The sequence below is a fragment of the Hypanus sabinus genome, chromosome 12 (genome assembly GCF_030144855.1).
Source record: "Hypanus sabinus isolate sHypSab1 chromosome 12, sHypSab1.hap1, whole genome shotgun sequence".
Lineage (NCBI taxonomy): Eukaryota > Metazoa > Chordata > Chondrichthyes > Myliobatiformes > Dasyatidae > Hypanus > Hypanus sabinus.
This window is the reverse complement of record NC_082717.1, coordinates 76,103,876-76,127,427: the sequence shown is the minus strand read 5'-3', so window position 1 is coordinate 76,127,427 and position 23,552 is coordinate 76,103,876. Positions and strand designations below refer to the sequence as shown.

General features: G+C 39.7%; 1 protein-coding gene and 1 long non-coding RNA gene across 10 annotated transcripts in view; one reads left to right on the top strand and one right to left on the bottom strand.

Moving 5' to 3' along the window:
• LOC132403025 (1-phosphatidylinositol 4,5-bisphosphate phosphodiesterase beta-1) overlaps window positions 1-23,552 on the top strand; it is a 1,013,243-nt gene that overhangs the window by 246,909 nt on the left and 742,782 nt on the right. For 8 of the 9 annotated variants that reach the window (XR_009515160.1, XR_009515161.1, XR_009515162.1 and 5 more), the window contains one exon: window positions 544-612. Coding sequence is in view for 6 of the 9 variants with exons in the window: in XM_059986239.1 (XP_059842222.1) it covers window positions 544-612 (69 nt within the window). In the remaining 3 variants the exon portion in view is untranslated. Of the gene's footprint in view, window positions 1-543; window positions 613-21,935; window positions 21,968-23,552 lie in introns of those variants that run through there. The other variant, XM_059986245.1, reaches the window with a different exon arrangement.
• On the bottom strand, window positions 548-23,049 carry LOC132403027 (uncharacterized). The gene is made up of 4 exons (XR_009515163.1): window positions 22,962-23,049; window positions 19,736-19,829; window positions 1,197-1,367; window positions 548-1,117 (listed from the first exon to the last, which is right to left on the bottom strand). It is a non-coding gene; the product is annotated as an uncharacterized LOC132403027 (long non-coding RNA).

Sequence of the window (23,552 nt, the reverse complement as noted above, 5' to 3'; positions counted from 1 at the left end):
TAACTATTTTGTTAAGCAGAGGGTGATAGGTGCATGGAGCACACTGCCAAGGCAGTGGTAAAGACAGGTACATTAGCAACAATGAAAAGACAAGGATAATAGAAGAATAGAAGTCTTTGTAGGAGTGAAGGGTCAGACTGATCTTAGAGTGGGTTAAAAGGTTGGCAGAACATCATGGGCTTAAGGACCTGTAGTGTTCTATGTTCTATGTCTCTGTCTTCCTGCCCAGTATCAATATGGGAACCACAGTGATTGGATCGATTCAGGGAAGCAGTTCGATACCAACAAGAGTTCGGCAATGAGTAATGGCATTGCTGCCAACAACTGCATCCTAGGCATATTCCTCAATCTGCTGTATGTGAATTTGTATCATTGAAAATAATCCAACTTCAGAATACTTTCTGGTGATTAAAGCAAATTTTGTCTTACATTGTCAAGATGTAACGTGTTCAATAAGTCAATGTACTTATCAATCACATCAATTTACTGATCAATTTTGCTTCCTGAGTCTTATGGGTTTTTTTTGTGTTGTCTTATCCATAGGAGACAGACCTGCTGGAAATCAGTCTCGTCAAGGATGCCAGGACTGGGAAGTATGCAAGAAATCCCAAGGTAGGCAATGTACATTGACTTACAGAGATATTATGTTCTGCTCCCTCTTTAGTTTCTCTTATCAAAATGTTAAACAGTTTGTGCCAGTATTTGAAATAATCATTCTTTCTTTTAAATAGTCAACATTGGGGTGCTTTCCATCTTTCTCTTTCTTGGTGACGAGAGAATATATTGAATTAAATACCTGAGAAAGCAGAAGTTCCTAATTCACCAAGTTTCTGATAACTTTGCCCATGGCTGTCACCACTGTGTCTATGACTTGAATCAGTAAAATGTTAATCTTTTTTTTTCCCACCACTGGTATTGTGGAAGAGAATTGGTAAAATGTCAAGAACTAGGCTAACACATGCAGCAATATCGAACAGCGGTTGCAGCTGGGTGTTGGCCTTTCTGAAGGCTGTGGCTTCAAGTTCCAGTGCTGACTTTGTCCAGTACCTCCACCTCCATTAATTGATCAGATGTTTAGCTCACGCAATTAAAGCTGAATTCAGGCAGACGTTATTACCTTAGGAAGAGCAAGAAGAATACAGGTGAGTTAAGTCCTTGTGCAGTTGCATTAGATAGCCACTGAAAATGTCACTTACTGTGTGCCCGCAAGGTTTCAGAATGTGTCAGGCTTCTAATTCACCAAACGCCTTTCTATGTACTGGGACTTGTGATGGGGCAATCTGTCACAGAAGGTGTCATCTCTTTCAGCTCCACTACGCCTTGCATCAGGGAGATGATGTGCAGAACCTTGTTGCTAACATGGACAGCTGGAGGAAAAAATTCAATTGGCAATTCAGCACAAAATTTTTAATGCATTTTTTCCTCAACCCCCTATGTCACTTCCTCCTCCAGCTGGCATGCTTTGTGCTGTTGACTCTGTGATTTCCTACAGGATTGTGGGCTTCAGCTGGTGGCACAGCAGCTCAACAAAAATGTAGCCGAAATACAGAAATAAAGTGATGTTGGACTGAATATTTGGTCATTGATCAAGCTGCACATGATCATAAGAATTTTGTGGAAGTGAAATATTTGACACCTACTGTAGGTGTAAAGTATTTTTATTGACCAACTGAATGGAACTAAGAATGAGGATGACTGCAATTTTATCCTGAACTTCCAGCAACACAATTCTCATGACTTGGTCAACAACATATTGATTTCCCATTGTTTTCAACAAAATTGATTCGGAGCAAAAACAATATGAATGTACGTTTGTTTCAATATGAACCAAGTATGTTGTGCATCAAGTTGATATCTGGATACTTCCTGTAGTAAGCTAGCTGTTAATATCTGGCATTGCTGAGATTATTATGCTGGCATTCATAAAGTTTGCATTTATTTCCTTGCTATCAAATTTTATAACAGCCTTCGTAATTGAAATAACATCTAACTTGAATATGTGATTTATTCCATGAATGATGTGATTAGGGTGTTAACATTTTGTGATTTAACTGAAGTTATCAATAAATGCATATACATGGAAACAAAATACAATATGTATACAAAACACATTTACTATAGTTTTCTCTGAGTTGGTTGTCAGCTGTGGAAAAATGTGCAAATTCACTTGATTTGATTGTTGTAGTGCTTCAGAATATGCTATTTCTTTTTTTCCAATCTCATGTGAAATTGTAGAAATTAATTTTATTTCCAGCTCTGGAGCAACTAACATATAGGCTTCCATGGGAAAAGCGTTGAGTTTCGAGATTAAAGCCAGCAATCCTTCTGATTGTCCTTGCACGCTTTTTAATGCTCAGAACAAAAGTAAGTGGAGCAGTGAACTGAAGTTGCTTGAATTGAAAAAGTAGATCTGAGGAATGGAGATATTTTCCCCAACAGCATTACTACTGTAGCCTCAATTATGCATAGTAGTAACACTTGAATTACCATTCCGCTGCTATTGCTTCTACTGATGGATCTAAATTGCTGAATAGCTTTGATTGCTGCTCCTTCTTTTAGTTCAGCGTTATGCGATGGTACACCAGATGGTGACAGCATGTTCAAAAATCCAGCAGGAAAATGTACAACCTCAACAATGTCTATCAGCCAGTCAATAGATTTCTATTGTACAGGTTGTCTAGGAAGCTTCAAAAAGAAGGTCTTTATTCATGCCCTGTGCACCGTCTTTTTTATTGGTGCTATAATTGGCCTTCCATGCAACCACTGGTAATTTAAAAGTGTTGAGTGACATTTGGCTGAACAGTTTGAATCAACTCATTAGATGATGTAATAATTTGGCTCATAAATTATTTCTTTTGAGTTTAATTTCCTCATTCTCTAATTTGAGTAAATTTCAAAAAAGCTCTCTTGCAAAAGCATTGCCTATTAAATGAACTAGCATATTAGTTTTCAATGCAATCAATTGATTTTTTCAATAGATGTTCTAATTTCAGCTTTCAATTCATCTGCTTTTAATATGTCATGAAATTACTGGTAGCATTTGATGTAAATTTCCAGCTAGCATGACAGTACCACCTCCCATTAATGCATTACAGTATTTAAGAGCTTGCAATATTTAATGCTTCAGTGGCTGCCTTTTTGAGCCATTGTACATTAATTTCAGACAAAACAAATTGCATGCTTTTAAATTGTTTTCCCTTGCAGTTCCCTAACAATTTTACATGTTGGAATTTCTGTGTTTGTCCAATGTAAAGCTAAATTTAAAAGTTGAATGTGCAATTGCAGTCCCCTTTCTTCACCCCCACCTTACCCCCCAGCCCCATCCCAATCAAGATTGTTGAAGAAATGCCACATGATGTAACAGTTAGGGAAAGTATGTTTTACTTTTGAACTTCAGCTGAAAGTATATCAATAAAGAAAAGTTCCTCCAAAAGCATCCAAAAAAAAAAGATCCTTAGTCATTACAAACAGCCTCTATAAAAGTGTTGATATCTCACTAAAATTGGCTCTTTCTCTGGATATGTTTATCGCACTGATGCAAATCATAACTTGTCTTCCTTGGAAACTCAGTCCACAGATTTTCTTTGTCTGTCTGAGGTCCACATACACCCTAAGTACTAAGGACTGTTTTGCTTAAATATTTAGTAATTCACAAATAGATCTGGAAAAAAAAAATCTCATAGATTTTTAATGGGCAAAATTAAATTCAGAACCCCTTTGGGCTATGGACGTACACCTATTTGGAAAGAGAGGGAGGCATAAAAATCCAGGCTGATGGTGAATATCCTTATATTAAATCTAACTCTTGTGCAATATTTCTAGGTTATATTGTTACTAACTATATGTGGGGCACGCAGACATTGATTTTAGTTTACATCTTTAGAAAGTTCAAGCATTCTGTTTGAAATTATGTTTAGTATATGTGTGCTGTAGCAATGGGAAATGGACTTCATAAATGTTATTTGATGTTACACCTGGTGCCACCTTTGGGAATTGCACTTAAAAGACTTGTCAAAGTAACATTGTTTGCAGACCAAGGTACCTCACTGGTATTGTAAATGTGTTTCAGTGGCCCACAGTTGTATTTGGTGCCTGTATGTCACAGTAAGGGTTTTATTGCACAGAATTTCATATGATTGCAAAATATGTTTTAATGTGTTAAATAATTATATTTATATCATCCCTAATTCTTTTTATTCTCTTTCCTCTGCACCTCTTTATATTGCTCCTCACGACCCTCTTTATTTAATATTCCCCAGCTTCTCTTATCACTTAACAACACACCTGCTCGTAATCTGAGCACCTTAGACTCTGATGTTGCCCCACACTGTGCATCTGTCCAGCTGCACTTCCTTGCCATTGTTTGCCATTGTTTTCATGTGATGGCCCATGATGTATTGATGAAATTTCATTTCATCCTGTCACTGGTCTTTGGGTGTTATGAATCATTATCAGCCATGGCATAGAATGTGAGAGTATTGATGTGTTGTAGCATGCTCTTCTGTTACACTGGTTCTCGGCAGTCTTTTCAACTCTTTCCTTCGGTTGATCACCTCTGTCGTTTATTGTAAATTGCTGGTGAGATGCAAACAACACTTTGCTAGAATTACAGTAATCTGGGCATGTTGCTCTGACTGAGTCACTTAATCCACTCGAGATGCTCAAACCCACTCACTTTACAGCTTCCGCTTCCCCAAGTGTTTTGTTGTGGTGTCTTTCTCCCTCCCTTCTCCGTCCTGACAAAAAAGGGTCTTGGCCCAAAACATCAACTGGTTATTCATTTCCACTGATGCTGCCTGACTTGCTGAGTTCCTCCAGCATTTTGTGTGTGACGCTGTCCCAGGTTTAATCCCTCGTTCTGTTACGTTCGGAGTTTTGCCTTGGATTTTCGGGTAAATGTCAGTTGATCTTCAGCCCAGAATTGCCTGCTCAGTCTACAACAGATGTTGGGTGAGAACAAGACAGAGCATCCTTTTGATTCACGACAATGTACCAGTTGGTAGGTTAATTGGTCATTGTAAATTGTCCCGTAATTAGGCTGGGATTAAGTCGGAGGATTGTTGGCAGTGTGGCCTGAAGGGACGGAGGGGCCTGTTCTGCACTGTATCTCAAATAAATAAAGTTAGTAATAACCTTCGAACCTTGCAATTGAAGGGAGGAAAGTGTCACGAAGAGCTCACAGACAACACCTTGTATTCCGTCTGGGTAGCCTCCAGCCTGGTGGCATGAACGTCAATTTCTTGAACTTTTGGCAATGGCCTCTGCCACTCCTTCACCATTCCCCATCCCATTTCCCTCTCTTACCTTATCTCCGCACCTGCCCATCGCCTCCCTCTGGTGCTCCTCCCCCCTTTTCTTTCTACCCTGGTCTTCTGTACTCCCCCTTCTAGATTCCCCCTTCTCCAGCCCTGTATCTGTTTCATTGATCAACTTCTTGCTGTACCCCTCCCCCTCCCGGGTTCACCCATCACCTTGTGTTTCTTCCTCCCCTCCCCCCAACCTTTTTCCTCTATCGTTTTTTTTTTCTCCAGACCTGCTGAAGGGTCTCAGCCTGAAATGTCGACTGTACTCTTTTCCGTAGACGCCACCTCCAGCATTTTGTGTGTGTGGCTTGGATTTCCAGCATCTGCAGATTTTTTTTTGTTTGTGAATAGAGCTGTGAAGTTGTCTTGTTGGGAACAAATTGGAATAATTATGTCAGATGCAAACAGTGGATGTAGAACCTTGCTTTGGCATTAATGAATGACTGCATATTCCATCCAGACAGAGTGCATGGAAATGTCAGGAATTATCTCCACTTCCTAAAAATCTCAACAAGGCCTGTAACAGAGTTGCTTCAAACAGTTCTGTTGCCTGTGCTGAAAAGGGTAATTGGTTTCTTATTGACACACATATAGAAGTGTAGTTGAAGAATTTCAATTTGCAATGCAGATCATTTCAAACGTAAGTACATCAAAGTAGTACTAAGGGAATATCAATGATAGAAAGTAGAATATAGTGGTACAGTTACAGAGAAACTGCAGTGCAGACAGACCACTTGGGTGCAGGGGCCAAAACAAGATCAATTGAGAGGTCAGGAATTCATCTATATTGTACAAGAGGTTTATCTGAGAGTCTCCTAGCCAGGAGTGTGTTGCGAGGTATTTCTTCCTTGATCTTTGATTTCCGATTTCCTGTTCTGGAGGATGTGGTGGTGTCTTTAAGAACTAAATATTGAGTTCACAATCACTGAGTCTCACATGAGGGTTACTGGATCTAATCGAGCAAATGTGAACATGGAGCGCAGCAATAATAGCCGACAGGTAGGGTAGAAAAGCAAGTGAGCTTTCAATGAGCACCGTAAACATGCAGACCGAAAACTACCGGTAAAATGGGTTTCTTTTTATCTTCACTGGTTGTTTTGAATAATACTGTTTAGTTTGCCCATCTTCGTGACACTTTGAAATATCTTTGTCCTCACTTTGTCAACTCATTTCAGATCATCAGTGGGTTGATAGCCAGCAGCACTCTGACAAAAAAAAACAGGGCCACTTCCAACAAATTTCTTTCAGATGTTTTGTCAATCGTGACTTCAGTTTGCTATTTATCCTCTTTCTTGTAAAATGTGTTTGTGTTTCAAGAGCTAAATTAGGACTGTATGATATGAATTCCATATATATTTCCTTATCATTCTGGAAAAAAAAGAATTAGTATTATTGATGAATAAGCTGTAAGGGTAAGGTGAAAATAGCCATGTGTGATCTATGCCATTAGACATTTCCATTATTCCTTCCACATTGAAATCCCAGCTCCTACTCTTTGCCGTTTCCTGGATTATTGGTATTGTCACAGAATTGGAAGAACATTTGAAGTTCCTTTCCAGCGATAAACAAACTGCAGGAGGGTATTGTCTCTTTAATTCAAAAGGTTAGTTTAATCACAATAAAGACACCACTCATTTACAATTGTGCAATAGCTAAAATTGTCAGGTAAGCGAAAGACTCCCGGTTGACCTGGTCCATTGCTCTCTCCTCCCATCTTGCGAGGTTTTTAAAATAAAGGAAAAAATAATTGTTTTGTTACTTTTGTCATACCATCAAGCTATAACTGATGTTTAAGTTTTTAAGAATGATACTATGTCTAAAACCTTTTTTACTCTACATAGCTTTTTGCATTAACAGGCCTTCAACCCAACTGAACCTTGGAAGAGAACGATACAGACAGTTTGGCCGCAGTGCAGAGTATCACATTTGACCCATAATCCTGTGTCAGTCTGGCCGTGGACACTTTCCAGTGCAGAGGCTGGTTCCCTCTAGATTACTATCAAATTGGGATCGTATTTAAGCGCTAATCCATCAGAGCTGCATCTGCCTGGCTGTCCAGCTCGGTCTGTCCATTCACATTCACGAGCGTGTAAATGTCACTGCACCTCGAGTCCCTATCAATTCAAACTACACACAGAACTGCAGGGAATTCCCCTTGGAGAAATTGAATGGATTTGACTTTCACTGTTGAATTTGTTAATTAATATCATGCCTAATCACTTTAACAAATGAACAGTTGTTAAAGGCACTCCCCATGTCACAGTTACAAGCTTCCTGGGGGAAACCTATTCTAACAATTTCATTTTAAATGTGAAACACGATGAACTGACTTGGGGTGGGATCAGTGGCATGCTAATGATTATATCTTGATTAAATTCTGTGCATGGGGTGGAGATTAAGCAGATTGAAAATTGAAAATGGTATGATTCAACTTTGTCACAAGTTCCTATTATTTTGTTCTGCTGGGAGATTTATAGTCCAATGCAGAGGCAGTTTCCCTGCATTTAAGATTAATTGTATATAATGCATCTTATTTACAAATAGCTTTGGTTAAATTATAAGCCATAATTAAGACCTATCACTGTGATCTTGTATTACTGGAAGCTGTGACATATCTCTTGAGCTTTCCAAACTAAGTTTTTCTCGTTGGGTTAAAATCAAAACCTTTGGTTTTGGAACTGCCATTTGGTGGGATTCTCGATGTGATTCAGAACCCTTACCCTTTTGTTAAGCAGTCGAAAGTCAGAGTAAATTTTACAAAGTACATATATGTTACCATGTGCTGCCTTAAGATTAATCTTGTTGCAGGCATTTACAGGAAAAGAAAGAAATAAGATAGGATTTTTGAAAATTTTATACAACAACCAATGTGCGAGAGAAGACAATTTGTGCAAATTAAAAATCAAAAATACTGAGAGCATCATTTGTAACAAGTCCTTGATCCTGTAGGTTGTGGAATCAGTTAGGAATTGTGAGGGAAGTTATCCACTTCATTTCGGGAACGTGGTGGTTGTAGGGTAATAATTGCTCCTGAACATGGTGCTGTGGGACTCCTGCCCAGTGGTAGCAGCAGGAAGAGAGCATGGCCTGGATGGTGGGATTCCTGATGATGGATTTTGCTTTCTTGGGGCAGCACTCCATGGAAATGCACCATTGTCTATAGACATTCCTGTTCCTTGGATTTTGGAGTTTCCATACCAGGCTGTGATACTCTTTACTGAGAATCTGGTATGTATTTAATATTTCAGCATTATTTAAGTAATCTATATATATATAGTTTGATTAAATGTTCTTGTTGGTTTAAATAATTCATTATGGATTATATACTGTGTATAAATACATTAATTGCATACATCATCATGCTACCATGTGATATGTGTGTGCCTTGCTTAAAGTAAACCTGGACTAAGACATTTCAGACTCCCGTGTCTTCCTTTAAATTTTATGTTTTAGTTATGAAGCGTAATAGAGTCTATGGAAGTTTGTCAGTTTTAGGTGACATGCTGAATCTACCTTTGCTGACTGCTATTGTTATTGTTTGCAAACCCTCAGCTTTGGTTTCCTCACTACTTGCGAAGCAGTCTTCCACTGATATATGTAGGCAGATATCAGAAAAATGCTATAAAATGCACTTGTCATGTTAGAGGACTTCAGGTGCCCAGATGTCAACTGGAACTGCTTAAATATCAAGTTTTTGGGGAAGTTTTTGAAGTGTGCTCAGAAGAGATTTGTGATACAGTATGTAAGCAGACCAATATGGGAAGGAGTGTTTGGGAATGTAGCTGGGCAAGAGTCAGTAGGAAAACATTTTGGAGATTGTTACCATAACCCTATATATTTTAAAATGATTATGGAAAAAGCTAGGGATGGACCAGTAATTAAGCTAGTCTAAAAAGGGGATCAGGACTATTTCATAAACAGAAGGGAGGGCCTGGTAGTTTGGGAGCATTGACTTTCAAGTAAGATGACAGCTGTGAGACCACAGTGGGAAACAGCTGCAAAAGAAATAGCAAACGTTCAAGGTCAACATACTACTGTCCAGGTAAAAGCCAGGGATATTAAAATAAATATTGGGAACCCTGGATGCTGATGAATATTAAAGGCTGTTTAAAGAGAAGGAAAGAAGCATACAGTGTCTGGTAGAAGGAACTGGTGCCAAGGGAAGCATGTCAGAAGTGTAAGAGGGGAGCAGATTACTCTTCCTTTTCATTCGTATGTTTGTCTGTATCAAGTGAGTTCTAACATGTCACCACATTTATGAAATTGCTGTTCTTAAAATTTGATCTCTCCGCATCTTATCTAATTACCATGTGACTGTGAAGTCCAACTTTTAAAAATTCTGTGACTATTCTGATTTCTGTTAAATTTGTAAAATCCTAAAAGGTGAAACTGACAGACTTCCTGTATGGGTCTTAGTAACAACATATTCAGGAACATAAAACTTGCAGTGTGTTTGAGGTGATTTAAATCTTGCACGCCACCCTATGATGGAACTCTCTTGTGTTCTCTCTTCCTTTCCACCTCTTTCTGACGTCACATTTCCTTATATGTTGCTAAATCTCTACCTTCACCTATCGGAAAAATGACATCAGCCTCTGGTGGGTTTCAAAATTCAAAGTAAATGTACAATCCAAATATGTATATGTTACCATGAAATTCATTTTCTTGCAGGCATTTATGGAAATTTATTTTAAAACATCTATACATATGCAGACAAAGACAAACACCAATGGCAAAAGAAGATAAACTTTGCAAATGCAGTCGGCCCTCCTTATCCGCAGATTCCGCATGGCCGGATTCAGCCAACTGCGGATCGGGAAAACCCAGAAGTTCCCTCTCCAGCACTCGTCGTTTGAGCATATACAGACTATTTTTTCTTCTCATTATTCCCTAAACAATACAGTATAACAACTATTTACATAGCATTTACATTGTATTAGGTATTATAAGTAAACGAGAAATGACTTAAAAGTACAGGCAGTCCCCGGGTTATGAATGAGTTCCATTCTCGAGTCCGCCTTTAAGTCGGATTTGAAGTCGGAACAGGTACATCCGGTATTATTTAGCGTCAGTCAGTCAAACGTTTTTCTTAGTATATAGTGCATATTTTACCTTTCTATGCATAAAAACACTTAAGAAACATATGTATTTCAATAATTAAACCACTGCGTTGTTTAGTAATAATTGTAGCTTCCATCGGGGCAGGGCCTTTCACATGCTCCATTAAAATTGTTCCGATCGTTAACCGATTGTAGCCTAATGCTTTTCCAATGACCAATGGTGTTTCACCTCTTTCCAATTGCCTTATTACTTCCACCTTATTTTCAATCAATCGTGATCGTGATTATTTTCGTGAACAGAAACACCACATATTCAGAGCTGCGCCACCGGGTCATAATGTCCACCGCACTGAACATGTTAAGTAAAGTCTGGGGTTCCGCTGGGTCCTAAAGACCACCGCACTGAGCCAGTTTAAATAAGGGACTTGACCATCCGCGTTTTTCTCTTGGATCCAGTCCCCTGTGGATAAGGAGGGCAACTGTAAATATACTGAGATCATAAGTTGTAAAGAATCTTTGAAAATGAGCCCATAGGCTGTTGAATTAGGTTAGGGTTGTGGTGAGTGAAGGTATTTTATGCCAGTTCAGGACCTCGATGGTTAAAAGTGCTCCAGAACCTGGGGGTGTACACCAGTTCTGCTTTTTACTGAAGATGTCCAACATTCGCTGTATTTTATTTCAATGTAAGTGATGATTGGTGTCGCACTGTGCGATTGCTTTTGAAACCCAGACTGCATGCACCTTGTATTCAACTCCCCTTCCAACAGACGATTTACACCTTCTTTATACCCTGAGATGATGCACAAATAACCTCTTCTCAGTATACTGGCAGTACAGATGGTACACCCACTGTGATCCTTTGTCTGGTTTTTACCTACCCCACTGATGTGTTGATCTTCTGAACCCAGCAAAGAACTGGCAATTTTGAATTTGTGCTAGAAGCTATTTGTAGACTGTAGCAGTGCCTCAACTGTCCTGAGTAACTATTGGTCCATGGACACATTCTTCCTTCTCTGCCATTACATTTAATCAAAAGAGTAAAGATTCAGATTACTTAGTTGTTTGCTATTGAAAGGTTTTGGTCTCTGCCATTGGAAACAGACAGCTCAGATTGAAAATTATTCTGCTTTTCTCTTCTGTCCTGCAGCTTCTGTGACAAATTGGGTTCCATTTCTAAGCAATGATAATGATGAAGGTGCTTGCTTTTCTGTATTACTACTTTAAGCTTGCCCATCACGGTTCTCGGTGTGCAGTTTTGATTTGGAAATGGCTTTAAATTGGATTAATCACTTTCAATACTTGTGATTTTATTTTCCTACACAATGGCTGCAGCTCCTCGAAAATTTGCCCTGTCATTGAAGTGGAGATGTAGCCACATCAGTGTAAGTAGTATTATCTGCTGTAATCACAGGGTAAGAAAACTGGAGACCATAACTACAAGATTTACAGAACTGTTAATCCATTAACAAGGTATTATATTGCAGTAGTTGATGGATTTAAGATCACGAGACTTCTGCATAGAAAGGAACATCAGTGATGGGTAAAATTATCCGTGAAGCAATATCAGTCATTTTCATGCTGCTGATAGAACTGTATTCCATGCAGATTTGTGGCATTTGAGTGTCCAAAATGCACTTCCTGCTCCATTAGCACAAGACATTTCTTTATTTAGAGATACAGTGCAGAACAGGCTGTTCGGGCCCAAAGAGCTGCACTGCCCAGCAACCCTCCATTTAACCCTAGCCTATTCACAGGACAATTTACAAAGACCAATGAATCTACTTACTGGTATGTCCTTGGACTGTGGGAGGGAACTGGAGCACCTGGGGGAAACCCACATGGAAAAACGGGAAGAACATACAAACTCCTTACAGATGGCACTGGAATTGAACTCCAAGACACACTGGGCTGTAACAGTGTCGTGCTAACCGTTATGAGCCAGCAATTCCTGGAAAATCATCGGATTGCTGCAGTGTGCATTTTCTGGATTTCTGCACCTATGAGATGCAGTGTGGAAATATGGAGTGTGTTGGAGTCAAATGCAAATAGGTCTGACCTCTTGCATTGACTGTACCTTTCTGAGTGGAGAGGCAGGATACAGTTCACACCTGGCCCCTCAGCTTTACTCTAGCTATCTAATGCAGTCTCATTTGTTTGCATTGAGTCACCAACATTTCAGAAAGCAAGTTTTTGTTTGTTTTTCTTTAGTTCTATACCTTTTATGTTTTAATTAAATCTAATTTCTTATTATGTTTATAAATATCTTTTTTACTATTTTAAATATTTTTATGCTGTACATCTTAATTGTTTTTGTGTGCCATAATCTGCCAGAGCCTTGGTGGCCACTCTTTTTTCAGGTGGCTGTTTTCAAGGAAAGATTTTATGAGTGGTCCCCCACGTCCTTCTCACAGCGCAGTTGTGTTTTTTTTTAACGAGACCGAGTTGCGAGCTCAACACTCAACCCGGCACGGATGGAAAGTGTGTCCGGGAGTGGCCCAGCTGGATTCGAACTCCGGAGTTCGGCACTGATGTCACTGCGCCACCAGCCGGCCAATATCTTAACATAGTACGTTTAATATATTTCTCAATTACTTTCAATTCTTTTTAAATTATTCTAGCAGTAAACAGGTAGTGATTTCCAGCAATCTAATGCGTTTTAACTCAACACGATTTTCCTTGGTAGTTACAAATTCTATTTTCTGTTGCTCAATCAATCGCTGTCCTTCCTGACATCTTAGGCACACCAGATTATAAATAATATGGTGTCTGACCTGAAGCTGAAGTGAACATCGGACTGCACGTCCAACATATCATTAATTTTACTTCCTCGCATTGCCCAAATCAGCTACTATCTCAGTTTATTTGCTGCATAAGGACAATATCTCACTGGTTCTTGGTTTAAGTGTTTCAGTACACTCCCAGCTGAACCGTCTTGTTCTATGCCTTGTAATTTGAGGTAATCAAATATTCTGCTTGTATCCGATCTCAAAACAAATACTATTAACCTATCACAATTACTTGCAAGGGGTCTTGATTTTAAAATCCTTATCCTTGCTTTCAAATGCATTTGTGGCCTCACCACATCCTGCCTCTGAGATCTCCCCCATTCACTTAAAATCGCTATGCCTTTTTATTTCCTGCTTCTTGAATATTCTACTGGCTTAAATTGGTCTTTTGTTTAAAAACCTTTATCCAGTAGATAGGGCGCCAGTCTTTGGAATGTTCTTCTTAAAGCCATCTGCTCTTTCTATTCCTTGAAAACATACTGTACACCAAACATATAAACAGATGCTGGAAATCAAAAGTACAGGAAACACGGATTGTGTTTAATGTTTTTGTTTCTCAGAGCATACCTTGTGAGGGGATCTGCCCTAATATCTCCTCATCTGGCTGAATGAGAAGTTTAGCTTGATATAAAGCAGCTTGCTTTGTTTTTAATACTCAAATGCAGTGATGGAAATATCTTACTAGTCTTATTCCAATAGAAGTAAACGTCATTAGGATTACAAGTGCATATCACATGCACAGAGTTAATTTACAAAAGAACTGGTTATCATTTGAGGATTGTACTTGTGCTCTTGACTGCAAATTGTGAAGTTGACCTGTTAACTAAGTATTGACGGTGCTATGTCCTAGCTCCTTTCAATTATAGTATAAGATTAGCTCAGTTTCACATTTTTCTTTTTTTAAAATTGCTTCTTTCATCTTGATTTTCCCAATCCTCATAATACCTGCAGTTCAAGCCCTCAAAACTTGCCAAGAGCCTTTTTTAAAATTTAACTGCTGTTTCCTTCCCAATGAGTTAGGGATGGCTGTCTCGGAATAATTGTAGTCTCTCAATGGTTAAATGAAGTAGATCCTGGTTGGTTTTACTGCCGGTGGCGGTGGGTGGGTGGGTGTGTGTGTGTGTGTGTGTGTGTCCGTGCATGCGTGTTGTTCATTACTGACAGATCAACTGGTGCCTGTCATTTTGCTTTTGCTTCAGTTTTCAATTCTTTCAATTATCAATTCAATTCATTAAAACTTGGGTTAATTAGCACCTTAGCTTGACATCCTAAGCATAATTTGCACATCACTCAGTCTGCCAGTTTTATGTCTTAAGTATGCCAGCTCAGTCTTCAGCAGACTTGTGGGCAGTCTAATCCTCATTTGCAATATTGATTCTCTTTCCACCATTGCTGCACACCCCCGTCCTCTCCATCCACTGCCTATTTTCGTTAAAGTAACTAAGCAAGAATGTAATGTGAGCCTCCATGAATTAACAGCAACAACCCTCGAGACTGAGATGCTGACAACCTTTGGACTGAGTTCTTGTAACATTTCTGAACTCATAAGGAACATCAAGAGGGACATTGCTCCCAGGACAAAAGCTGAGTTTAAAAGTTCAACATAAATTTTATTATCAAAGTACTTATTTATCACCATATACCACCCCGAGGTTCATTTTCTTGTGGGCATACTCTATAAATCTAAAGAAAAATAACCGTAACGGAATCAATGAAAGATCGCTCAGATAGGACGTTCAACCAGACTGCAGAGGACAACAACTGCAAGTACAAAAAGAAGAAATAATAATAATAAATAAGCAATAAATATTGAGAACGTTAGATGAATAATCCTTGAAAGTGAGTCCATTGTTTATGGAAGCATTTTAATGATTGTGCAAGTGATGTTGACTGAAGTTATCCCATTTGGTTCAAGAGCCTCAGTGGTTGAGGGATAGTAACTGTTCCTGAACCTGGAGATATGAATCCTGAGGCTCTTGTATCTTCTTCTTAATGGCAGCAGCGAGAAGAGAGCATGGCCTGTGTGGTGGGAGTACCTGATGATGGATGCTGCGTTCATGCTGATGTGCTCAATGGTTGGGAGGACTGGGCTGTATCCACTACTTTGTGTATGATTTTCCATTCAAGGTGTTTCCATACCAGGCTGGAATGCAGCCACTCAGTATACTCTCCACTGCACATTTATAAAAGTTTGTCAAAGTTTTGGAAGTCATGCCAAATCTCTGCAAACCCCTTAGGTAGTAGAGGTGCTGCCATGCTTCCTTAACACCAAAGAATTTAAACTTGTTAGCTCTCTCCACCTCTGATTCTCCAATGAGGACTGGCTCATGGACACCTGGTTTCCTTCACCTGAAGTATATAATAGGTTCCTTGGTCTTGCTGACATTGAGTGAGAGGTTGTTGTTATGGCACCACTCAGCCAGATTTTCAAATTCCCTCCTATTTGCTGATTCATCACCACCTTTGATTTGTCCTACAATGGAGATGTCATCAGCAAAGTGGAATATAGCACTGAAGCTTTGCTTAGCCACACAGTCATAAGTGTAAAGCAAGTAGAGCAGAGGACTAAGCACACAGACTGTGGTGCACCTGTGCTGATGGAGATCATGGTAGAGATGTTTTTGCCAATCCAAACTGACTGGGGTCTGCAAGTGAGGAAATCCAAATGCACGAGGAGGTATTGAGGCCAAGGTCTGTGAGCTTATTGATTAGTTTTGATGGGATAATAGTATTGAATGCTGAGCTGTAGCTGATGAAGACCATCCTGATGTACGCATCCTTGCTGTCTAGATGTTCTAGGATTGAGTGAAAAGCGAGTAAGATGCCATTTGCTGTGGACTTGTTGCTCCGGTAGGCAAATTGGAACAGATCTGAGTCGCTTCTCAGGCAGGAGTTAATATGTTTCATCACCAACCTCTCAAACTACTTCATCACTGTCAATGTAAGTGCTAGTGGGTGATAGTCATTAAGGCAGATCACCACACTCCTCTTGGGTTCCAGTGTAATTGAAGCCTCCTTGAAGCAGGTGGGTGACACACACGACCAAAGCAAGAGGTTGAAGATCTCATTGAACACACCAGTCAATTGATCAGCACAGGTCTTTAGTACTTGGCCAGGTACTTCATCTGGGCCGGATGCTTTTTGTGGGCTCACCTTTCTGAATGCTGCTTGCGCCTCTGCTTCAGAGACTGAAATCATAGGATCATCGGGAGAGCTGGGAGTTCGAGATGGTTCATCCATGCTTTGATAGTGAAAGCGAGCATAGAAAGCATTGAGGTCATCTGGAAGCATAGCCCTGCTCTCTTCTATGTCGCTTAATTTAATAGCATTCAAGCCCTGCCACAACTGTTGAACATCCTTCGCTGATCCAAGTTTGGTCTGGAATTGCCACTTTACCCATGAGTTAGCCTTCCAGAGATCGTACATGGGCCTCTTGTAACTTTCTTGTTTACCAGACTTGAGTGCCTCTGATCTGGGCCTCAGGAGATTTTGGATCTCATGGTTCATCTGGGGCTTCTGACTGGGGAAGAGTTTAGTAAGGAGCAGCGAATATTTTGGATTTCACTTTGGGAAAATTTCAGGATAGATTAGCTTTATTTGTCACATGCCCATTGGAACATTGATAGATGCAATGAAATGAATCATTTGTGTCAAACCAAATGAGCAGGGATTCTGCTAGGGGCAATCTGCAACTGTTGCCAAAGTGAGGGTCAGGGTGTACTTGTGCAGCAATTTCCTCATGGGAATAAATGGGCTGAGTAGATGTGTTCAGGGAGACAATTTGTGGAATGAAATGCATCAATTGACTCATATGTCATATATTTCTTTGTATTTTCTTCACAGCTGTTTTCTGTGTAACTGTCCAGACTTGAGAAATTTAATTAATCAATAATCAATGCCTGGATAATGCTTTTCTACCTGCTGCAAAATGTGCTGCGGGAGTTCAGCACATTCAGATAACCGTCTTGTCCTCCCATATGGCCTGACTTTTATCAAAGCAAGCAGCTCAATAAGTTCATGTTATCTGCAGTTGATTGATGCTGAACAAGATCCTTCTGAGGTTTTTTCCCTCACTCTTGTTACGTTAGGTGAACTGAGCCATGCGGATTTGACCTGGATGCCCATACGTTAGAAGGTGTCAATTCTGCTTTGAATCGTCTGTCAAGCGATGTAGGTTTTACCCAGGGTGGATATGCAGGCATAAGTAGAGCAAACAGTCCACCTTTCATTTAATTGTTCGCTGGATGTGGGCATCATTGGCAGTGCTGGTATTTATTGCCCATTCCTATTTGTTCTCAAGCAAGGGAGTCAACCAAGAGGCATCCACCTTTGTCCATCTAGAATGCCATAGCAACAAGACATTGATAACTGGTTTCTTTACCTGAAAGACATTAGTAAACCAGTTGCGTTTTCATGGAAATCAGGTCGTTTCATGGCTATTGTTCCTGAGACCACATTTTTCTTCCAATTCAATTTATTTTTGATAAAAAAGCAATTATGATGGGATTTGACTTTGTGTCTCTGGATCTGGTCCAGAACTCTGGCTGCATCATAATGATTATATAATTGTACTGTGCAGCAACTTAAAAAAGAAGGAAAGTAAAAATAAGTATTATTCTTCTGTTTCAAAGTCTGTCCTTGCAAACATGAAACACTGACAAGAATCTCTCTGGGTTTCTATTAGAGTGTGCTGAAAATACTTTCAATGCGTCGTCATCTTATCATTGGGCTTTGTTATGAGGCCTCTGAGCCCACTGGAATACAGTCAGACTTATTATCACTGACTTATATGACCTGAAATTTGTTGTTTTGTGGCAACAATATCGTACAATACTAAAATAAGTTTATTTATTTAAGGAAAAAAATAAAAGAATAATAAGGTAATGTTCATGGACTTGAAGATATCCTCAATGGTGGGGAGGGTTGTGCCCATGATAGAGCTGGCTGAGTGTATAACCATCTGCAGGCTCTCATAATCCTGTGCATTTCAGCCTCCATACCAATCTGTGCAATTCTACATATCTGCAAATTTGCATGAATCTTTAGTGCCGTACAGATTCTCAACAAATTCCTAACAAAGTAGGGCTGCTGGCATGCCATCACCATGATTGCACCAATGCGCTGGAGCCAGGGTAAATCCTCTGAGATATTAATGCCTAGGAACTGGAAATTGCTCATGTTTTCAACTGCTAACCCCTCAATGCAGACTAGTATGCGTTCACCCACCTTCTGTTTCCTGAAGTCCGCGATCAGTTGGTCTTGTTGGTGTTAAGTGTGAGGTTGTTGCTGCAACATCACTGAACAAGCCAGCCTGTGCCACTCCTGTCTGCTTCCTTGTTCCTGTCCATGATTCTACCAACAACAGTAGTGTCATCAGCTGTTTGAGTTATGCTTCGCCACACAGTCATAAGTACAGAGAGTGGAGCACCGGGTGAAGCATATCTCCTTAAGGTTCACCTGTGTTGATTATCAGCGAGGAGGCGAATTTATTACCAACCTCCACTGACTGTGATCTCCCAAACGGGAAGTGGAGGATCCTGTTGCAGAGCAAGGTTCAGAGGCCGAGAGTTTGAAGATTGTTGATTAGTACAGAGGAGATGTTGATGCTGAACGCTAAGCTGTAATTGGTAACGAGAAGGCTGACATAAGTATTGTGGTTGTCTAGAAGTTCCAAAGCAGACTGGAGAGCTAGTGATATTGTGTTTGCCTGTATAGTGGGTCCAGGTCCTTGGTCGTCAGGTAGGAGTAATTTCCAGCCTTAACCAGCCCTTTGCAGTATGTCGTTATGATAGACATGTTACTGGGTGATAGTCATTGAGGTAATTCATCCTGCACTTGTTAGACAATGGTATTATTGCTATCCTTTTGATGAATAGTGACCTTGAATCTGAACTATTACAAACCATGTTACACCTTTAATCTTGTAAATGTTGCTGGGCACTTTCACTGATAGTTATGAACACTGAAGGCTAGAACATAATTTTATTGGGCAAGTTCTTAGCAAAAGGTCTAAAGTAAATCGGAGTAAAACAGCTTGTACAAACATTGTTTTCGAAAATGATCACTTGGGCAAAGTCGTAGAGATGAATTGAATTTCACTAGAGTGAGAATTTCAGATCTGAGATACTGGAGGACTGAGAATCAGTGTAGTCCAGCAAGGTCTGGTGTGTCAGATGACTACAGGTGTGAACTGTGTACAGGTGTGACATATCCCAAAGATTGTACTATATCCTTTAACAGAACTGAGCAAACTGTACACAGGCATTAGTTTTATTTCTGAGTATAGAAAAATCTACTACAGGCCCTGCTAGTTGCAACTTGTGTTATATTTCAGTAAGAAATTACTAATCTAGCATAGTCTTCAGTCTTTCATGTCTGCCAATACCCACCTCCCTACCTTTGTGTCAGCAGTACAATGCAATACATAAGTATAGAACAAAACTGAATTACAGTGCAAGGTTGTTACTGCGACACCACTCAACTAGTTGGTATATCTCACTCTTGTACGCCCCTCCGTCATCTTTCCCTCTTCTCTGTAGCTTAAAACCTGTTGAATTTCTAACTTTTCGTAATGGATAGTTCTCACCTCACAACGTCAACTGCTCCTCCTTTCTCCACAGATGCTGCACAAGATCGCTTCAGGTTTAGATCGCAGATTTAGAGCAGTTTCAATTTGTGCTCTGTGGAAAGCCAGGAAAATCCTATTACAAGCCGAAGTACTTTGTATAATTTCCCCCATGTACTATTTCAACAAAATTCCCTGATCAGTTAATTTGTATCACACTGTGACAATGTACCAAAAGACGTCCATTACTTTCCTCGTTATTTTATTTACCTTTCAAGCCATTAAGGTGGATTGACAATAACGAAGTAATTGCATCTCAAAGCACATCTTTTTATAGAAAAGCAAATCTCAGCAAGGAAATATTCTCATTCTCAGAGAAGTATGAAACTTAAAATTGGCTGTTTCTTTTTTTTTGGTTTGATTGTCTGCTATTTATTAAATGGAGCTGCAAGATTGTTATTGCTTTTCACTAGAATGGAAAAAAACCTCAACTTCCCAAGCATTTAGTTTTGACTTGGGTTTCATTTATCTAGTGTGTTGTGATTCAGTGATTCACTTGACAGTCACTACTTTAAAATCAATCATATCTGCCATCATATGTTCTAGTTAAAACACTGGAAATTTCAGTAAATAGCATAGAATTGTTAAGGTTACATAAATATCATTTTTCTTCCAAACATCAAACTGCATCACTTCAAAAATGGACAACTGAATTTCTGATTGATGATCATCCTTTCATGCTTGATAAGATTTCAGTGTCATTTGCATATGGAATGACATCATTCCCGTTGTAAAGCTTCGTTCGGAACCTTACAGCATAAATTGGACCTTGTTGGGAGTGATCACCATTGGGTATTCTTGGGAAATAAGCTATAGAATTGGGTGACCTACAAGTTAAGATAACTTTGATCATATCACATCATAGCATTACCACCCCTGCCCTGTTCTGAGTTTGTTCCCAACAACATTGTTAGCCTGCGCCCAGAATGGGGTGGTGCACCCATGTGGTATCCCACAGCAGCTCTCCAATCGAGACCACATACCCAATAACCTTCCCATCCTAGAGTCTTGATCCTCAGAATATGGCCGTTGGTCTCTCTTCACCCATGAGAACTAAAGGTCATAGGGTGACCTTTATAAAGGGTGAAATGTGAGCTTGGGGGAGCTGTGGTAAGGCAAAGGTTAAAGGCAACATCTCGGCATGGATGACTGTGGTGGGGTGTAGTCAAACCCAGACAAGGGAGACCTTTGAAGTGAGACTGCCACAGCCAACCTTACTCATTACAGACAGACAGGCAGGGGTGACTGTGACAGTGTGTAGTCAAGCCAGACAAGTAAGGGCTCTGTAGTGAGACTTTTCTAGAAAAGTCTTCCCAAAACATAGAATCACTTCACACAATAAGGGGTGCCAGCGGCAGACAAGATAGAAATAATGAAAGGATGTGAAACACACCCAACAACTAAGGAACAATTGCTTTACTAACTTGAAAATATCATCAGCTGTCCGCTTGAAGTTTCGATTGACTTTTATCACCTCTATTGAGAATGGTGGCTGATCTTGCAAGTAAGGAATTGAAACAATTGTAATTTACCAAATGATCAATATCTGTAAATGATCAGCCAATTCTGTATAAAACTGGCAGTTTTCTGTCCTGTCTTCAAAACAGTGTGGGTGACAGAGACTATCCTGTTCTCGTGCACGTGTAAAATAAAAAATATGTTGAAGTCATAAAAGTGTGTGTGTTTCTGGCCTGGTTATTTTAGTTATTTTATTTCATTATCAGTGATGAGAGTTACTTAGAGGTTTCACCAAGATGGCTATCACTTGACTTTGTTACACGGAAGAAAGGAATTCAGCCCCAGCGGCTGATCAGTCCTAAATCTTACACTGCTGATATTTGAGCAAGCGATCGAGTCTGCTGCAGGAATGCACACGTCCTCCTCCGTGGAGTAGTCAAGGTATGCCAATATCTTAGCACTGACACAGGAAAGCTGCAGGGTTTTAAAAAAAGGTGGCTGTGGTCCGGGTCTTGTTCTGGCACAGGAACATTTGGTGAGTGTGTTGCGGATCAGCCAATGGTGGGGGTGGGGGGGGGGGGTCAGTGTGTGTTAATCACAACTGGAATATAGGTGATAAGTCAACTATAAGTCATTTATAAGTGACTAATACACTCAATTTCATTTCTAAAAGGGTTTATCTAACAAATTTAATATTAAACACACAGTGCGTATTTTCCTCGCATGAATATAGTGGTAAGTCAATTATAACTCACCATGATGGAATGAGCTAAGTGAGTGTTTGCAGATGTGTTGTTAGAGAAAGGATGATGTGAGAAGACCGTAGGGGTGGCCTGTGATTGTTTAATGTCGACGTGAAGTGCAAAACCTGTTAGCTGAATCATGTAAGAAATCGAGCAAAAGTCAAAGAAGGAAAAGACAAAGAAAGAACAGGCGAAGTCTTATAGTGTCTACCTCAGTGTCTGAAAAGGAACAGTTAGAACTAGAATCTGAGAGTGAACGAGATGCTGCATTCCTAACTTCCCCAGGTACGGTTTCAACAAAGCCCTCCCAACTGCTGCCCCTTGAGTGCTTGGCGAAGCCGGTACCCTGTCAAAGCGCGGTTCCCAATAACACTATGGGAGTTGGCAGGTGGGAGGCAGGAGCAGACGGAAAAGTCAAAGGTTGATTTAAATGTACCTTGAACTGATCTAGTTGGAGTTCTAAGAAAATGTTTCCCTCACACTGTAGATTGGCTTAAAAAAAGATTCAGGCAGAAGACGATGATGTTAATAAATACAGTACATAGAACGCGTGCGTAGAAGTTTTTTTTTATAGTATTCCGGACTAACTCTGGAAATGGGGATGCCATCTTAATAAATGTTATTATAATTAAGTTGCATCTAGATTAAAGGAAAACATTAACTGAAATGAGAAGAGTGAAGAAAAATTGCAAATGTTTTACGATGCAGGAGTTCCCCCCCCCCCCTACCCTTTACAAAGGTAGAGCATTCCTATGAAACCTTTCTTAGGCCGAAATGGTGTAAAGTGAAGAACCATTAATTTATATGGGGGAAAATTTTCGTGAAAGCGAAAATCCTCTTTGTAATGCAAAAACAGGTTACTAATGTAGGTCTTTTGTTAAAGCAAAGTTGCGTAAAGCGAACATTCGTAAAGCGGGGTCACCAGTATTGTTAAAAGCAATTACAACATCGAAGGATTAAAATTGTTAGGGGAATGGGGACAATACCTTGTGCGAGACTTCCGGGTGTGTTCCACCATAGCCTCTGGGCAATATTGTTCATTCCTTTAAAAGTATCACAATAATTGCCCAATACAATTTGAAAGCTATTTTAACTTACAGCATTGTTTTATATTTAACTAAATTGAAGTGAACAAATTTTAGCTAATCATTACCAGATTAACTTCTGTTTAAGATTGTAATGTAAATCTCGGGTTTAACATTACCTGCTTTATACACATAAGGCTCATATGACTCACTTGTGACTAGTAATTTTTATTTTGAACAGTGTAGTTGTTTAGATATTACTGTTCTAAATGGATTTTACAGTTCTTTGATCTAACGAACAAGAGAATCACAGTAGGGGTAAACATGGGGATGTCCATGAGAGGTGTATTTTCTCTTGTGGATACCCTGGCCACTGGGCTCGAAGATACCCTCAGACCAAGGCAGCTTTGATAACAGTGTCTGCCTCCACCGCCCCCAGCACCATAGACTATGCAATTTAAATAATCCATTCCCAAACTGTACTTAAGAATTTGCATGATTTTAATTTTGCCCGTTGTAAAATGCCACCTGATGTAAGCCCATGGGTATTTT